The sequence below is a fragment of the Myodes glareolus genome, chromosome 19, assembly GCF_982192425.1.
Source record: "Myodes glareolus chromosome 19, mMyoGla1.1, whole genome shotgun sequence".
NCBI lineage: Eukaryota > Metazoa > Chordata > Mammalia > Rodentia > Cricetidae > Myodes > Myodes glareolus.
Genome location: NC_142044.1, coordinates 10214849 through 10230039, shown reverse-complemented (window position 1 = coordinate 10230039; position 15191 = coordinate 10214849). Strand labels below are relative to the sequence as shown.

The 15191-nt window shown below is 39.8% G+C and overlaps 1 protein-coding gene across 5 annotated transcripts in view; it reads left to right on the top strand.

Annotated features, from left to right (window-relative positions):
* Nucleotides 1-15191, top strand: part of Sybu (syntabulin) — a 104045-nt gene that overhangs the window by 46975 nt on the left and 41879 nt on the right. For all 5 annotated transcript variants that reach the window (XM_085678998.2, XM_085678997.2, XM_085678995.2 and 2 more), the window contains one exon: nucleotides 12851-13048. In XM_085678998.2, the coding sequence (XP_085535124.2) occupies nucleotides 12851-13048 (198 nt within the window). The remainder of the gene's footprint in view (nucleotides 1-12850; nucleotides 13049-15191) is intronic.

The following is a 15191-nucleotide window of genomic DNA, read 5'->3' as shown; positions in this document are numbered from 1 at the left end:
GTGAGAGTTAGCCAATAAGAGGCTGAAACTAATGGGCCAAGCAGTGTTTAAAAGAATACAGTTAAAAAGTGGCGCACGCCTTTAATCCCAGCACTTGGGAGGCAGAGGCAGGCGGATCTCTGTGAGTTCGAGGCCAGCCTGGTCTACAAGAGCTAGTTCCAGGACAGGCACTAAAAACTACAGAGAAACCCTGTCTCAAAAAAAAATCCAAAAAAAAAAAAAAGAATATAGTTTCCGTGTAATTATTTCAGATAAAGCTAGCCGGGAGCCAGGTGGTGGGACACAGCCCGCCGCTCCTTTTACACTAGCCTGCCTCCTGCTTTGAAGGCACAGCTCAGGTTCTGTTTGCATGAGGAAAGAGCCTCTGACTAGGTATTCTTGAGCACTGGGAGATCAGCATCCTTGCCTGGAAGTCTCTGTGAGGTGGTTGCTGTGAACCCTAGGGGAGGCTGGTGACTTGTTTCTATGCAAGGAACTCAGACCACTTGGCAGTGTGTGCCTAAACTTGTTCTGAAGCCCATGGTGTACTCACCCCACCCCAGCCAAGCTCACCTCCCTCCCGTTAGCATGCTCCTGTGAGCTTCTCTGGGTTCTTCCTCTTCAATAACCGATGTCATCTCCTTCTGTTTACTGTGTGGTTGCCTGTTGGGGTGGGAGTGGGGGTTCCCATGAAACACTAGCCCAACTCTCAGAGGCCCTGTGGATCCTAAGCTTTCCTTCTATGTAATCTGTGGTATTTTTTGAGGGGTGAGAGAGTATAAGTTTGGTGAAAATGTGTGTTATAATTTAATTGAAAACTGACAAACATGTTCCATGTGAAGCATGGAAGGGCATCTTTCAGAGTAGATATGGTTTCATTTCTAAAATTGGCTTTGGATGGCTTCATACCAGACTGTGCTTATTCGCTGGGTACATATGTGGAGAACTCATGTTATAGGAAAGGAGCTGTTCTAATGGATAAACTGGAGCAGGGCCCAGCAGGTGCGCTGTGGCCAGTACCCACACCTGCCATTGCTTGTCAGCACGCAAATATCTCTTTCATTCATGCCGCCGGGTGATGACAGAATAGTCTGCTAAGGAGCATCTTTATCTAAACCATTCTTCTGTAGATGCACATTTCGTCTCTGACGCTGACATTCAGAATTCTGAGTTTGACTTTAGAACTGCCACAGGAATTAGACTACTAAGGAGCATGCTTCTTCTTTCCCTTTCCTCCTATTTTTTTTAAGGTAGCTGGTTGTGAAGTTCATTTGTTTAACATGAGCAAGGTTCAACTTTTAGCCTCCATCTCTATCACCAACCAATATAAGCATACATTAGGGCTAGAAAGATGGATCATCAGTTAGGAGCTTTTGCTGCTGTTGCAGATGCCCTGTGTTGGATTCCAGGCACCCATATCATGTGACTCATATGACCATGTGACCAGCTGTAACTCCAGCTCTGGGGCATGCACACCTCTGGCTTCTGCAAACACCTACATATGCACATACCCACCTGCCGGCACACACATATACACAGAATTAAAAATAAAATAAAAACAGATCTTTAATAAAAAAAATACTATCTGAAACAATTCTTCGTTTCCAAAAACAAGTCACAAATATTGCAAATAATGGCCTATACAACAGGCATTTCAAATTTTCCTTTTCTTCTGTTTTAGGCCTTGTTTTATTTTGCCCACTGTTTTCTTTAGATCTTTGGGATGAGAAGAACTAGAAGGAAGGGGAATAGCATTGCTACAGGACAGTTTCCTATGATCCACGCCACTCTAGTGAGGGCTCAAGTTTTTTTAATAATGAGTTCTGGAGACTTGAGAACTGGCTTCCTGGTCTCTCTCTCATCCCTGGTCTATATCTCTCTTCCCTTCCATTCACCCGGGCTTTCCTTCTTTTTACACACTTCCATTTATTCTTATTTAAAAAAAATAAATGTAAAGAAAACAAAAAAAAATTTGAGCCTTGAAAAGTCATGAGCTTTTTAAATTTTTTTTTAATTACAGTCTAGAAACTGTAATTAAATTCACGTTGCTGAAGAGAAGGAAGCTCGGAAAGATCTGTTCCTGCCTAACCCAGCAGTTCCCAGTCTGTGGGTCATGACCCCTGTGGGAGTCAAAGGGCCTTTTCACAGGGGTCACCTAAGACCATTGGAAAGCACAGATCTCTACTTGACAATTCATAACAGCAGCTAAATTACAGTTATGAAGTAGCAACAAAAATTGTTTTAGGGTTGGGGTCACCACAACATGAGGAACAGTATTAAAGGGTCACAGCATTAGGAAGGTTGAGAACCACTGGCCTAGAGCTTTCATCACAGCTGGATTCAAAATCCCCCTTCCAAGTCCACCGACCTCCCCAGCTTGCTAGTTTCAGCCTCTTCTCCCCCAGAACATCACTTGAATGTGTTCCTCATGCTATACTAAAGGTGTTGTTATGATATTTTCATTCTATGTTCTTTTTCCAGGGACAAGTCAAACAACCCGAGTCTAGGGAGGAAACCAAGTCACAGACCCTGTTTTGTACAATGCCCCTGGTCGTCCAGCTGAGAAAATGAGCAGACTTTCTCCTGAATCGTCCACTATCCTGCCCAGTGCTTCACCCAGGGACTTTTAAGGGAGAACCCAGGGCTCCAAACTAGCTCAGAAATCCTGGGAATGTTCACATGTGAGATGATTATTTTTGTCTCCAAGAAACAAGGGACGTGTCCACTAAATAACTACCCCAATGTCCACTTGTTCTGGGAGACGCAGGTTACATGGCTGAGGGTGAAGTGTTCATCTGGGTCCTTAGACAAGCCATACCCATCGACACTCACAAAGATCCACAGCACTGAGGGAAAACAAAAATCCCCTAGCCCCACCACACAATTCCTCTGCTCTCCCTCACTGCAATATGCCACCAGAACTCTTGCCTCAACAATTTACCCTTTCCTAGCGTGTGAGCGGCCATGTTAGCAAGCCTTAGATTCCCTTGTCTGCCATCTTTCCCTTGCTTCTCAGTGATGCTCTTTCTTCTCAGCGCTCATACTCCTGCCTCCCTCCCGCATGGACCTCCTGCCTGTCAGGCCGTTCCTTAGCGACCCCGTTCTCTCTTCCTGACTTACCCCAAGGGTTTTATCTCATCTGTGTCTTTCTAATCCTGTTCTCTGTGATGATATTCAGCCTGTCCTTGAGATTAAGGCTCAATCACCCAAGTGTTTGTTCCACATTACAATGCTGTGTTTAATCTGTCCCTTGATTTTACCATAGAAAAGTCAGAGTATTTTATTTCACTACTGATATACTCATGAACTCATTTTTCTTTGTCCTAGAATGAGCCACCATATTGCTACTTCAAGGGGAAAAAATTCAGAATATGACCTTGTTCTTTTCCCATTTTTCCTTGCTATAAAGAAATGGTTTTAATTATGTTTCCAAGTCTATCTTAAATATGTCTCCTTTTCTCAATTTTTACTCTGACAAACCCAAGCAGCCACTGTTGCTCCTCATTTGTACTGTAGTAGTGGTCTTTAGGTGGATTTATTTGCCTCTGACCTTTCGTTCCTAAAACAGGAACGAAGCACTGTGATGAAGGAGATTAGGTCTTGCCAATCTGGATTCAGACCATGGCTTTACCCACTCATTAATGAAAAGCTTAGGAAGGTGCAGGTCTTGTATGTGCCCGGGAAGTCATGCTGGCAGTAGTGACTCTCTGAGGGGGACATTGGATTAAGTTGGTAAAGATCTGGATTAAGTGCTTAAAGCAGAACTTAGTCCTTACCATCTAGATGTATTAGCGCAAACTGAGCAGCTCTCTATCAGCACAAACTACTATACTAGATCTGTGTCGTTTCATGCTTAGTGTGCTGAGAAACTTGAGACAAGCTTAATGATTCCACAGCCTTACACGTGCTTGGGCTTCAGCCTTCTTTCAACCTCAGTATTAGCCATTGTCCCCCATAATCCACCTGTCACTTTCCTTGCTGTAGCCTTTATCCTTTATTATCTCAGAAGGTTGTTTTTTAACACTCTTCTTTCCTTTGCCTTTGCCTGGAATTAGTTTACCTATCTATATTCTCTCTCCCTCCCTCTCTCTCTCTCTCTCTCTCTCTTTCTCTCCCTCCCTCTGTCCCTCTCTTCCCCCTCCCTCCCTCTCTCTCCTTTCTCTCCACCCTAAGCTATCTAACGAGGCCCCTCCTACTGTTTATCTATGGAATGCCATCCAGTGAGCTTCATTAATGCACATTGCACTCCTAAGTGTCCTCTTTACATATTTTTTCTACTTGTTTATCTGCTGTCTGCCCTCATTGCTGCAATGCTAACTCCCTGGGGAGACCCTGTGTGTGCCGTGGCATCTATACAGAATACCTGCCACCCACTAGGAAATCAGTAATTGTTATCAGAGGATAGATTGATGAGCTTGTTATACCCCAACACTGGACACAAGATGATAAGTATACGTTGTGTGATTCTGAAACAAAATCAGGGTAGAGTCTTCTACACTTGTGAGTTCTTACTGTGAAAAGATTGTGGCTCACGGTCAGTGAATAAATAAAAGACCAGAGTTTTCTACTACAACACTGACTGCAGCAGTGTGCTCTCTGTGCAGACGGCTCCCTGTGGGGGGGCAGGAACACTGCCTCCACAGAAACATGGAAGCATTTCTTGCCTCAAATTTTTGTGGTCTGCTTATTATGAGATGACTGCTTTCTGACAGATTGCTTTGTCTGTTTTTAATTTGAGCATTCTGAGAACTGTTGGTGCTCCTCTCAGAACAGGCTCAAGTACAAAAAAGTGAAAAGAAAAAAAATGGTGATTTTTTTTTTAAAGATACATGTTTTTCATACAGCTCTGAGTCAACTGTTTAGTCTCTGTAAGCAGAGAATTCTTCTCAGAGCCCTAGGTCCTCCATCTCTAAGACACTATTAGAATCACAGAACTTATATAACTGAACATGGAGTGGCAACCAAGTGTAACTGAATGTCTCAGGATATCAGGGTACAAAACCACCGTTTTCTTCTGACTGATTTGAATTTAAATGTGTCTCCTAGAATTCTCCAGACAGGATTTCCCTGTGTAGCCCTGGGTGTCCTGAAACTTACTGTAGACCATTCTGGCCTTCAACTTAGAGATCCACTTGCCTCTGCCTCTCGATTGCTGGAATTGAAGGCCTGTGCTACCACGCTCAGCTCTGAAAGCTGTAAATGGTCTAACAATTCTATGTAGCTGGTGAGAGGGCATTGAAGTAGGCCTTGGCCTACTACCAAATCTACTTGATGATACTAGTTGTTAGACAAACCTGTTAAATATCAGGAAAGTTCACAAAACAAATCCATACACACCTGTAAACATTTTGGTGATGTTAAGATTTAAGATGTATAAATTAACTGATCAAAATATCCATTGCTTTCAAATTTCTATGTAGAAGCACTGGAAACATATTAGCGTGACTGATTTCCTAAAAATTTAAAAAAGTAATAGTTACTATCTAATGTTGACACTGAACTTCATAATGATTTCCAGATAGAGATAATAAAAATGAAAAGTGAAGCTACCGGTATCTAGGAAATAGTTTGGCTCTTTATTTAGTTGATCTTAAGTATAAAAAGATATTCTAAGCATGTATAAAAATTGTTGAAAGAAAGCACAAATGAACATATGTAGAGATTTGAAAAAGTAGGAAATATTTGAATATTCCAAACATTAGGAAGGTAAAAGTCAAAATAGTCTGTTAATACCATGTAATATAACATGTGTAAACTTTAAGAACATCTGAATATTCAAGTAAAAAAGGTACGAAGAAGTAATCAGATACATAAAGAAGGATCACAAACAAATATATGAAAGATATGAAGCTTTAGTAACAAAAAGCCTGCAAATTACACATCAAAGCATCATGTGTAATTATTAACTTGAGAAATTATAAGCAAATGAATATTACTGTCAGGAATTAAGTGAGATACTAAGTAGAGAATTATAAATTATCTCAAAGTTCATGGAAACGGTAATTCTATTAGACACATATTCTAAATGTTAGTAAGACTGGGTTAAAAATATATCTGTAAGATGTAAGCAACTTTAATAATAGTGAGAAAAATGGAAGCTTTAAAACCCTATAAAATGGAAGAGGTTTTTAAAAATCCACATTTTTATCTACTTTGAATAGACTCCTAATTAAATTAAAATTTAAATAACTAGGCATAGTGGCACATGTCTTTAATCCCAGCACTAAGGAGTCAGAGGCAGATTGATCTCGGTGAGTTCAAGGCTAGACTGCTCTACATGAGAAGTTTCTATCCAGCCAGGACTAATGAGACTAAGTCTACCCCAAAATAAAAATAAGCAAGAAATTAAATATTTCAGAACTTTTAAAGCATCCTTAAAATATCAGACTAGTACAGTATTTTATGCTTATTGACAATTTTATCTGGGTTAAAACTTGGTTTTTAATCCATTGTATCTGTTCCCTGTTACACGTTTTAAAGCAAGTCTCTAGACATCATGTCGGTCCATGTCTCTTTACACACCTCAACACCATTCATTTATAGAAGAATGCAAGCATTTCTGATGTAGTCACAGAATTATTTGAATCACTCACAGAATTAATATAATGGTACAGAACACTAAAATATCCCTAATTGTTTCAAAGGTATCTGTTTACTTCCTTGTATCAAATTTTGTACAAAGCGAATTAGTGAATATTTTCAACTTTTCTGGCCAGGCAGCCAATGCTGCAGCCATGACATGGTTGCTGGTAAGCCATCCTATACAATATAGAGGAGCCGGGTGTCTCTCTTCCAATAACACTTTATTTTTACAAGCTCTCAGAACTAGATGTGGCCTGCAGACTGGAATACGGACATTAGCATTGAAGTGTTGGAACAGACATAGGGACAATTTTTTTATATGTGTCAGGAATACTTCATAGGGGGTCCTTTCTTTTGGCTTCCTTTGTAGAGGGGGGGACCCTGCCCTTGGCAGACAAGTGCCCTGTCATTGAATTACTTCCCCAGCCTCTTTCATCTCACATGTCTTCAGATGGTGCATGAATGACAGCACATTATCACATGTGAGGAATGTCTGTTCTCCATGTAAATTCTCAGCTTTTGTCTGTGAATTCCCTCACTAAGTTCATTGCCTCATGCAATTATTTCATTAGAAATTGCATAAAAGTAATTTTCTATTATTCTGCCTACTTTCATTAGCCAAAATTCTTTTGTAAAAAAAGAAAAAAGAACTTTCAAAAGTTTGAGGAATTTCAGGCTCCCTGAATGAAATACAGCATAATATTGTTCCCTTTTTACAATCAGTATAGCTGATGATTCTTCCCTTTTAATGGACAATTTTCATTTGAGTCAGTGTCTCATGTAGTTCAAAGCAGGCTCAAACTTGCTACGTAGGCAAGTATGGCCTTAAACTTCTGATCCTCCTGCCTCGACTTTCTGAGTGTTAGGATGGCAGATATTCACCATCAGGTCTGGTTGCTGTAATGCTGTGAATCAAACCCAGGGCTTCGTGCATCCTAGCTAACCACTGAGCTACATCCCAACACCTAATGGACAATTCCCACAGCTTCCATTTCCAGTGATTTCCAGAGTCTGGGAATTGAGAAATGAAGAATTGTGTGTGTGAAAATGTATTCACAGATATTTATACAATGATTATCATTGCTTAGACTTATTACCCTTTTAGGAGCTAAAGTCACCCCCATCCTCCACTAAAGGGGCCCCCTTTTGGTCTTGTTAGTATTGCATAGCTTCTTTACTGATAAGCTATCAAGCTCCATGTGAAAATGCTCCACGGTATAGTAATGAGCTTGGCTATCAATATTTGTTAAAACTTTGATAAAGAGAAAGCAAGTAAAGCTTATTCATTGTTATAGTGTTTTAATCCAATGAATCAAATAGGCCAAAGTGTACATTGTATTCTGGGTAACAATTGCAAGAAAATATTTTTTTACTATTTATTTACTCATTTTACTGAGTGCTAATTTTAGAATGGCAAAATGCAAATAAAGTTTAACACCAGTAGATGATTTTTTAATTCCTTTAATTTTATAAATTTCCACATCACACTTAAAATAGTTTAAAATTATTTTATAAAATACACAGACATACATTTTTAATAACTGTAGATAATCATAAAATTTTAACTGTACTGCATGTTCTCAAAAAAAAATGGCTCCCCCACCCAATTAAGATTTCTATCATCAAGGTACTAGAATTACAGTAGCTTCCGGTTTCCCCTCCCTCTCTTTACAGACCTGAAGGCCTTTCTCCCAATCAACAGTGTGAAAACTACTCTGTAGATGTATTTCTATATTTATTACCATGCTCTATATAGACAGCCACTTCCCAGGCCTCCTGAGGCTCGCCGTATTCTTTCCCTTGCTCTTTGTTCCACATGGACAGATTCTAAATAAATGAACAGTGACAAATACCACCCCCTTTTCTCCCCAGAGACGCTCTGGTAATGCTCCCGCCTTAGCCTCTTTTCTTGTCTGTTTGTTTGGCTTTTTGACACACAGTCTCTCTACACATCCTTGACTGCCCTGGAACTCACCATGTAGACCAGGTTGACCTTGAACTCAGAGATCTGCCTGCCTCTACCTCTACCTCCAGAGCTCTGGGATTGAAGGCAGGCACTACCTACCATCCCTGGCCCTTCTTAGCCTCTTAAGTGCTCTGATCTTAGGTATGTGACACTAAGCTTCACATTTAAACTAAACAGGAAATTTCAATTATTCTGCTTCATTGCAGGTGGCGATCACATAGGTATAGTCGTAAGCAGGACTGTTTTTTCCTAACTTCACCTGTGACCATCCTGGACCCATCCAGTTGGGAATTCAAATCCTTTCTCCCTAAAGGAACTCACCCCATAGTTTTAAATGCTTCTCAATGTGTAAAGTGGCCCTGGTTCTTTAAATGGAGGGACTGTGCTCGTTAGTTTTTTTTGTCACCCTGACACAACCTAGAGTCATGTGAGATGAATGAACCTCCACTGAAGAACTGCCTGGTCAAACTGGCCTGGGAACATTTTCTTGATTGCTAATTGATGTAGGAGGGTCCAGCCCACTGTAGCATCCCAAAGCAGGTAGTCCCGGGTTGTATAAGAAGGCCAGCTGAGCATGAGCCAGAGAGTGAGTCAGTAAGCAATCTTCTTACATATTTTCTGCTGAAGCTCCTGCCCTCAGTGACCCAGTGACATGGAAGTGTAAGCGGAAAGACATCCTTCCCACCCTTAAGTCATTTTTGCTAATGATTTTTTGATCAAGCACTCTAGAACAGGCATACTTACCATGAGTCAAAGGAAATGTAAACAGTCCATCACATCATAGTTGTGTGTGTGTGTGTGTGTGTGTGTGTGATTTCAATTCCTCCTCCTCCTCCCGCAGACCAGCAATTGACTACAACCTCCTCTTTGAAGTCATGGTAGTCTGACCCATTGCAGAGATCTGAGTCTGTCACAATTTCTCCCATTTCCTATCAAGAAATAGTTCCCTCATTTCTATTATTTAGAAGTGTTTGTAATTAATGATTCTTCCTACTAATATAGCCAATAAATGTTACAATTATAAATAGCATTATTGTCAGTCTGTAAATTCAGTAGCAGTGAGAAATAGAAAGCTCAGTCTCTTTAGTAAGTACAATGAATTCAATGACTACATCTATTTTTTTAAAGATTTATTTTTATTTTTTTTATGTGTATGAGTGTTTTGCCTACATGTGTATATATGTGCCACATGGATGTCTGGTACCCAAAGAGATCAGAAGACAAGAGATTACATGAAACTAGATGTATAGACAATTGTGAGCTGCCGTGTGGGTGCTAGGAATAGAGCCTGGATCCTCTACAAGAGCAGCAAGCATTCTTAATCGCTGAACCACCTCTCTATCCCCCAGTAACTATGCCTTTTTAGTATGTAGTTGGTCTTAATGTCACTTCACAATTGTGAGATTGAACATAACCTTCCAAAGAATAGCAGTTTGACTTTGCCATCCTTAGAAGATCATTTTAAATGACAAATAGAAATATTTTGCACAGATTTTGAAAGTGAGTATTATCTTCACCCAAACTGGTAAGAGCAGAGAAACAACCCCAGAAGGACTTGTTGAAAGGATGATTACTTTTTCAGCACAGCACAGAGGAATCCCTCAGGGACCATGGGTGACCAGGTGATTCTTTGGCACCTAAAGTTCTGAGTCTGTGCTGGGCCCTTCCTTGCATGACATATTGTCTTCTGCACCATAGCAAAAATAATAGGTCTGCTCTTTCACCGTTGCCTTCCTTTGTTAGTGCTGGTTCTATTCTACTAGACAAATCAGGCAGACAACACAGGCCCCTGTGAGCACTTGTTATTGTTGTTGTGGTTGTTGTTGCCGCCTTGCATTTACTCAAACTTTGCAGATGAGACAACACGTGCAAATGAAGTAATATACACAAATTCCCTTTGGCTCCTTTGTGAGTTGCATTAGGGTGCAGACTGGGCACAAGAATGGTGAGTCCCTTTGGTGCCAGAATTTCATACATACTTGTTAGGAAAATCCCTGTCTCCTATTGCTGTTGTGTCTCCAACCTTAGTACATAGAGAATAAAATGCTTTAAGAGGTACCCAGAGTTGAAGATTGATTTCTATATTCCTCGTTCCCATCTCCTGGAGATGCGGGCTGGAAATACTGATGACAGCTGGATCATGGACCCCAGCTACTGTCTCTCCCACAGTACCTCCAGTTTCTCATCCGAAATTTTATCTGAAGCCTCGCACTCAATCCCAGCTGCTTGTGAAGTCACAGCACTGAAAAAGATGCTTTGTGTGTCCTTTACTTTTTAGCTCCAGAGAGAAGTAATAGAACCAGTCACAACATGTTTGATTCCTATTTAAGCACAGTCTCAAAAGCTTTTCTCAACACTGTTTTTCCCACCAGAAATTACTTAATTCTATCCCTTTGATTCTGGGCACTTCCAAGAAGAAAAGACATCCTAAAGCATAGATTTTTTTATTTATTTGGACCCAGTATCTTTCAAAAGAAATAATGGATGGGTCTGAATCACAAGAAAACTATTGTAAATGGCAGTAGGTAATTTTGAGTGTTTTAATAACATTTGTTTTGAGTTTTTCTGCTTTGGAACAGGAAGCAAGGAAAAGTTTCTCTGGGGCTATGTATTAATTGCTGGAGTCTGGCCCAGTAAGCAAAATTTGCACCCCGAGAGAGGAACACTGATTTTTTATTTTGCACTGAAACAGGGGCATGCAAATGGGGGGGGTCATGGATAGCGTGTGATGAAATGGCTGAACAGTGGCAGCCCAGAGGGGCTCACCTCTCGTCAGGACCTGAAGCCCCTGGCGACTCTGGAAGGGTCTAGCACACCTTCAGGCACAGTGCACTGACAACCACTCATTTCTAGAAATGGATCACGGTGGTCCCATGAACAGTAACATGTCCAAAAGGTTTTTTTTTAAAAAAAAAAAAGAGCAAGAAAAATGCATTGCCTTGAAGTGCCAAGTTCATTTTGTTCCAAGAACTGAGAGATTTCATAATAAAAAATGAAGTAGAAGCCAGAAATGAAGCAATGGCAATTCCTTCTTAGACAAAGCCCAGGCATAATTCATGAAATCCATGTATTCTACCCAGCCTGCATTCTATTCTGTTGTGATTCCAGCTGTGGAAGCCCAAGACAGCTTATGGTCGATGACAAATGACTCTGGTTATTCTAATGTTCATAAAAACACAATAGTTCTAAGATTGTTAGTGGTCTGTATCTTTCTTACCATCTTTTATTGAAATCATAGAGTGAGCCTGATATCAGAATAACTTTATTTAGTAAAGTGTTGAGTAATGAAAATTTACTATTTTACTGAGTATGCTAACTTTAAAGTAACATTTATTTGGTTCTAAATTTTCATGCAACTCTCATTAAAGCTTAAAAGTATGAATCAGTCATCCTAGATGACTAGATACTTTAGTATATATGAAAAACATTCATAAGAGACAGCAATGAGAGTTTCCTGTTTGCCTATTTGGCACCTGCAGTGACAACCTCATGACGTACACATCAGCCTAACATAATGACCCTGGTTATGCTTAGTATTTATTTTTCCAGCTTACTGCAGGTAAGGATAGATCTGACTGACCTACTTTTGGTTAGATACATGTGTCTAAAATACTACCATTCTTTCTGTTTCTATGAACTTCTAAAATTAGAGGCTCCCCGAGAACTTTATTAATCAGAGGATGGGGCATGCGATCAAAGGCTTAGGTAATTTCAGTAATATTCAAATGATTTTATTTCCCTAACAAAAACAACTCTAGAAAGTGCCTACTAATTATCGTGAGCTTCTCTTGTGATTTTATTTTACTCACCCCACTCAGACATCTGTGGGCAACAAAGCATGGTGGCACACACCTTCAGTCCCTGTGCCCGGGAGGCGGAGGGAGATGGGTTTCTGAGTTCCAAGCCAGCCAGGGTCACATAGCGAGACCCTGGCTGAAGAGCAAAACAAAAAAACAAAAGCAAACAAAACACAAAACTAGAATCTGTGGACAGATGTGAACCCAAATCATAAAATGGAAAATATTCAAGGAGACATACGTTTTGATTTTAAGAACAACTGCATGTCACAGAAGTCTTCAAGATGAAAAGACTCATGAGATATATCTTCACAGTGTTCCCTTAAAATACTGTTTTCTCTGCCAATGTGAATAGCCAAAATATGAAAAGAAAAAAAAACAAAAAAACAAAAGAAGGGTCCTAAGAGGAGAGCCATGCCCAGTTTACTTGTGTTTCATAAGCAACTCACGCCTGAGTGTGTGTGTGCCTGGTACACTGCATGGCTGCTTCCCTGTGACGTGGCTCAATGCTTTTTCTGTCTCGTAGATGACACAGGTTGTCCCAGCAGCCAGTCGGTATCGCCTGTGAAGACTCCCTCAGACACAGGTCACAGTCCCATTGGCTTTTGCCCCGGGAGCGATGAAGACTTTACCAGAAAGAAATGCAGGATTGGAACAGTTGCTGAGGGAAGTGTCCAGGCAGCTCGTTATAAGAAGGAATCAAAGGGAGGCGTCATAAAGCCAGGTAAGTGCCCTTATTATTTATAGTTTTAAAAATTATTTATTTTTTGGAGGTTGTAATATAATTATATCATCTCCCCCTTCCCTTTCCATGCCCCAAACTCTCCCATATACTCCTCATTGCTCTTTTGCAAATCCATGGCCTCTTTTTCATTAACTGTCATTACAATGCATTATGTATCTATGTATATACATATTTCTCTCTATATATAATCTTCTCAATCTCTATAATATTATTTGTATGTATGTTTTGGGGAATGAACGTTTGTATTGGATAACAATTGGTGTGTTTTTCTGTAACATGAAGGGGCCTGCTTGTTTGTATTTCTGTCCTGCCCAGCCCCCCAGCTATTTAGCCCCAAAGAAAATGACACAGAGGACTCCGTAAGTTATAAAGCTGATTGGCCCGTTAGGTCAGGCTTCTTACTAGCTAACTCTCACATCCTGATTAACCCATTTTTCTGATCTATGTTAGCCATGTGGCTCAGTACCTTTTTCAGTGGTGCAGCTCACATCCTGCTGCTTTGGTGATCTGGGCACGAGTGGGAGGAATCAACCTCCTCCTCCCAGAATTCTCCTGCTCTCCTTGCATTATTTCCACTTCCTGTCTGGTTTTCTCGCCTACACCTCCTGCCTGGCCAATCAGCATTTATTTAAAACATGATTGACAGATTACAGACAATTCTCCCACACCATTTTTCCTTAAGGGAGATATAGTGCAGAAAGAGAGATTTCAATTGGAAACCTGCCTATGAAGCAGAAAGGACTCTAGGATACCCAGGAAGGACGCAGAAACATTTTCTAAAGGAGGTAGCATATATAGAGTATTCAATGCAATAGTTGCTAGTAATTAGGTTTAGATATACCACTAAACCTAATAATCATTTCTAGCCTGTATTATGAATAAATTATAAAATAAGAAATGACAATACTAGTAAAGAGAGATATTTCTCTTGATGCCAATTTCTATAGCTAGACAAAATTATTAAATTAGCTAATATATTTTCTTTAAGAGACTTAAAGTTTGACATGTTTACATGTAGATGCATCTACCCCTTCAGTAATTACAGAATATTAGATGCTGTAAGATAGCATGCAGAAAGTTATTGCAAAGATGAGGAAGTTATGTGCTACAAGAAAAGGTAAATTCTCAGAACCTATAATATATGAATAAATATATTTTATAGCTCAAAAATATAAACATGGTGCTAGAAAAAATATTGTGATGATGTACAGCTTTCAACAACCATGGTTAACACACACACACACACGTGCACGCACACACATACACAGAGTAGACAGGTCTCCACCTTAGCTAATCTAACCAAGTTAATCACTTAAAGGCATAGGTAATTCTAGATCTCATCAGTTGAAGAACTGAGATTCACTGCTATAGAGACAGGATTCAAATATCTTAAGTCTGTCTATAGATATTGTTACTTTTACTCTGTTTAACTGTTATGCAAATATTGCCACTATCTTTATCCAAAGTTGTTTATCCAAAGTTATCCATTACTACGAAAGGAAACCCTAACTCCTTTAGCAGCTGCTCTGAGTCCTCCTCTGCACAGTCCCTGGCATCCACTTTCTGTGTATTTCTATCTCCTCATAATGAGACCACACATGTGACCATTAATGTATGAGGTTTTCCATTTAGAATAATGTTCAGGGCTCATCAGTGTAGCCTGGATTGATATTTTATTCTTTTTAATGGCTGAATAAAATTCCATTTTGTAGAAATTGTCATTTTAAAAAGCAGTTTTAGATTTACAAGAAATAAATAAGTGAACAGTATTGAGAGTTCCCGGTTTCCCCTCTGGCTAGTACGTGGCCTTAGCATGCTGCTGCACCCCATTAGCTTGTCCTTGTGGACATTTAGACTGTGTCTACATTTTAACCTTGAATAATGGTGCCATGAATTTCTGTATACATGCTTCTGTGTGAACAAGTTTTCAGTTCTTTCAGATACGTAGTTAAGAATAAAAATACTAGATCATGTGATAACTCCATGCTAACCTTTTAATGAATGATCAGATTTGCGTCCAATATGGCTGAATGATTTGGGATTCTTGCCAGGGTTCTAGCAACATTGGTTATAGATGTATTTAAAAACAATAGTTTTTGTTTTGGTCATGTGTCATTACAAC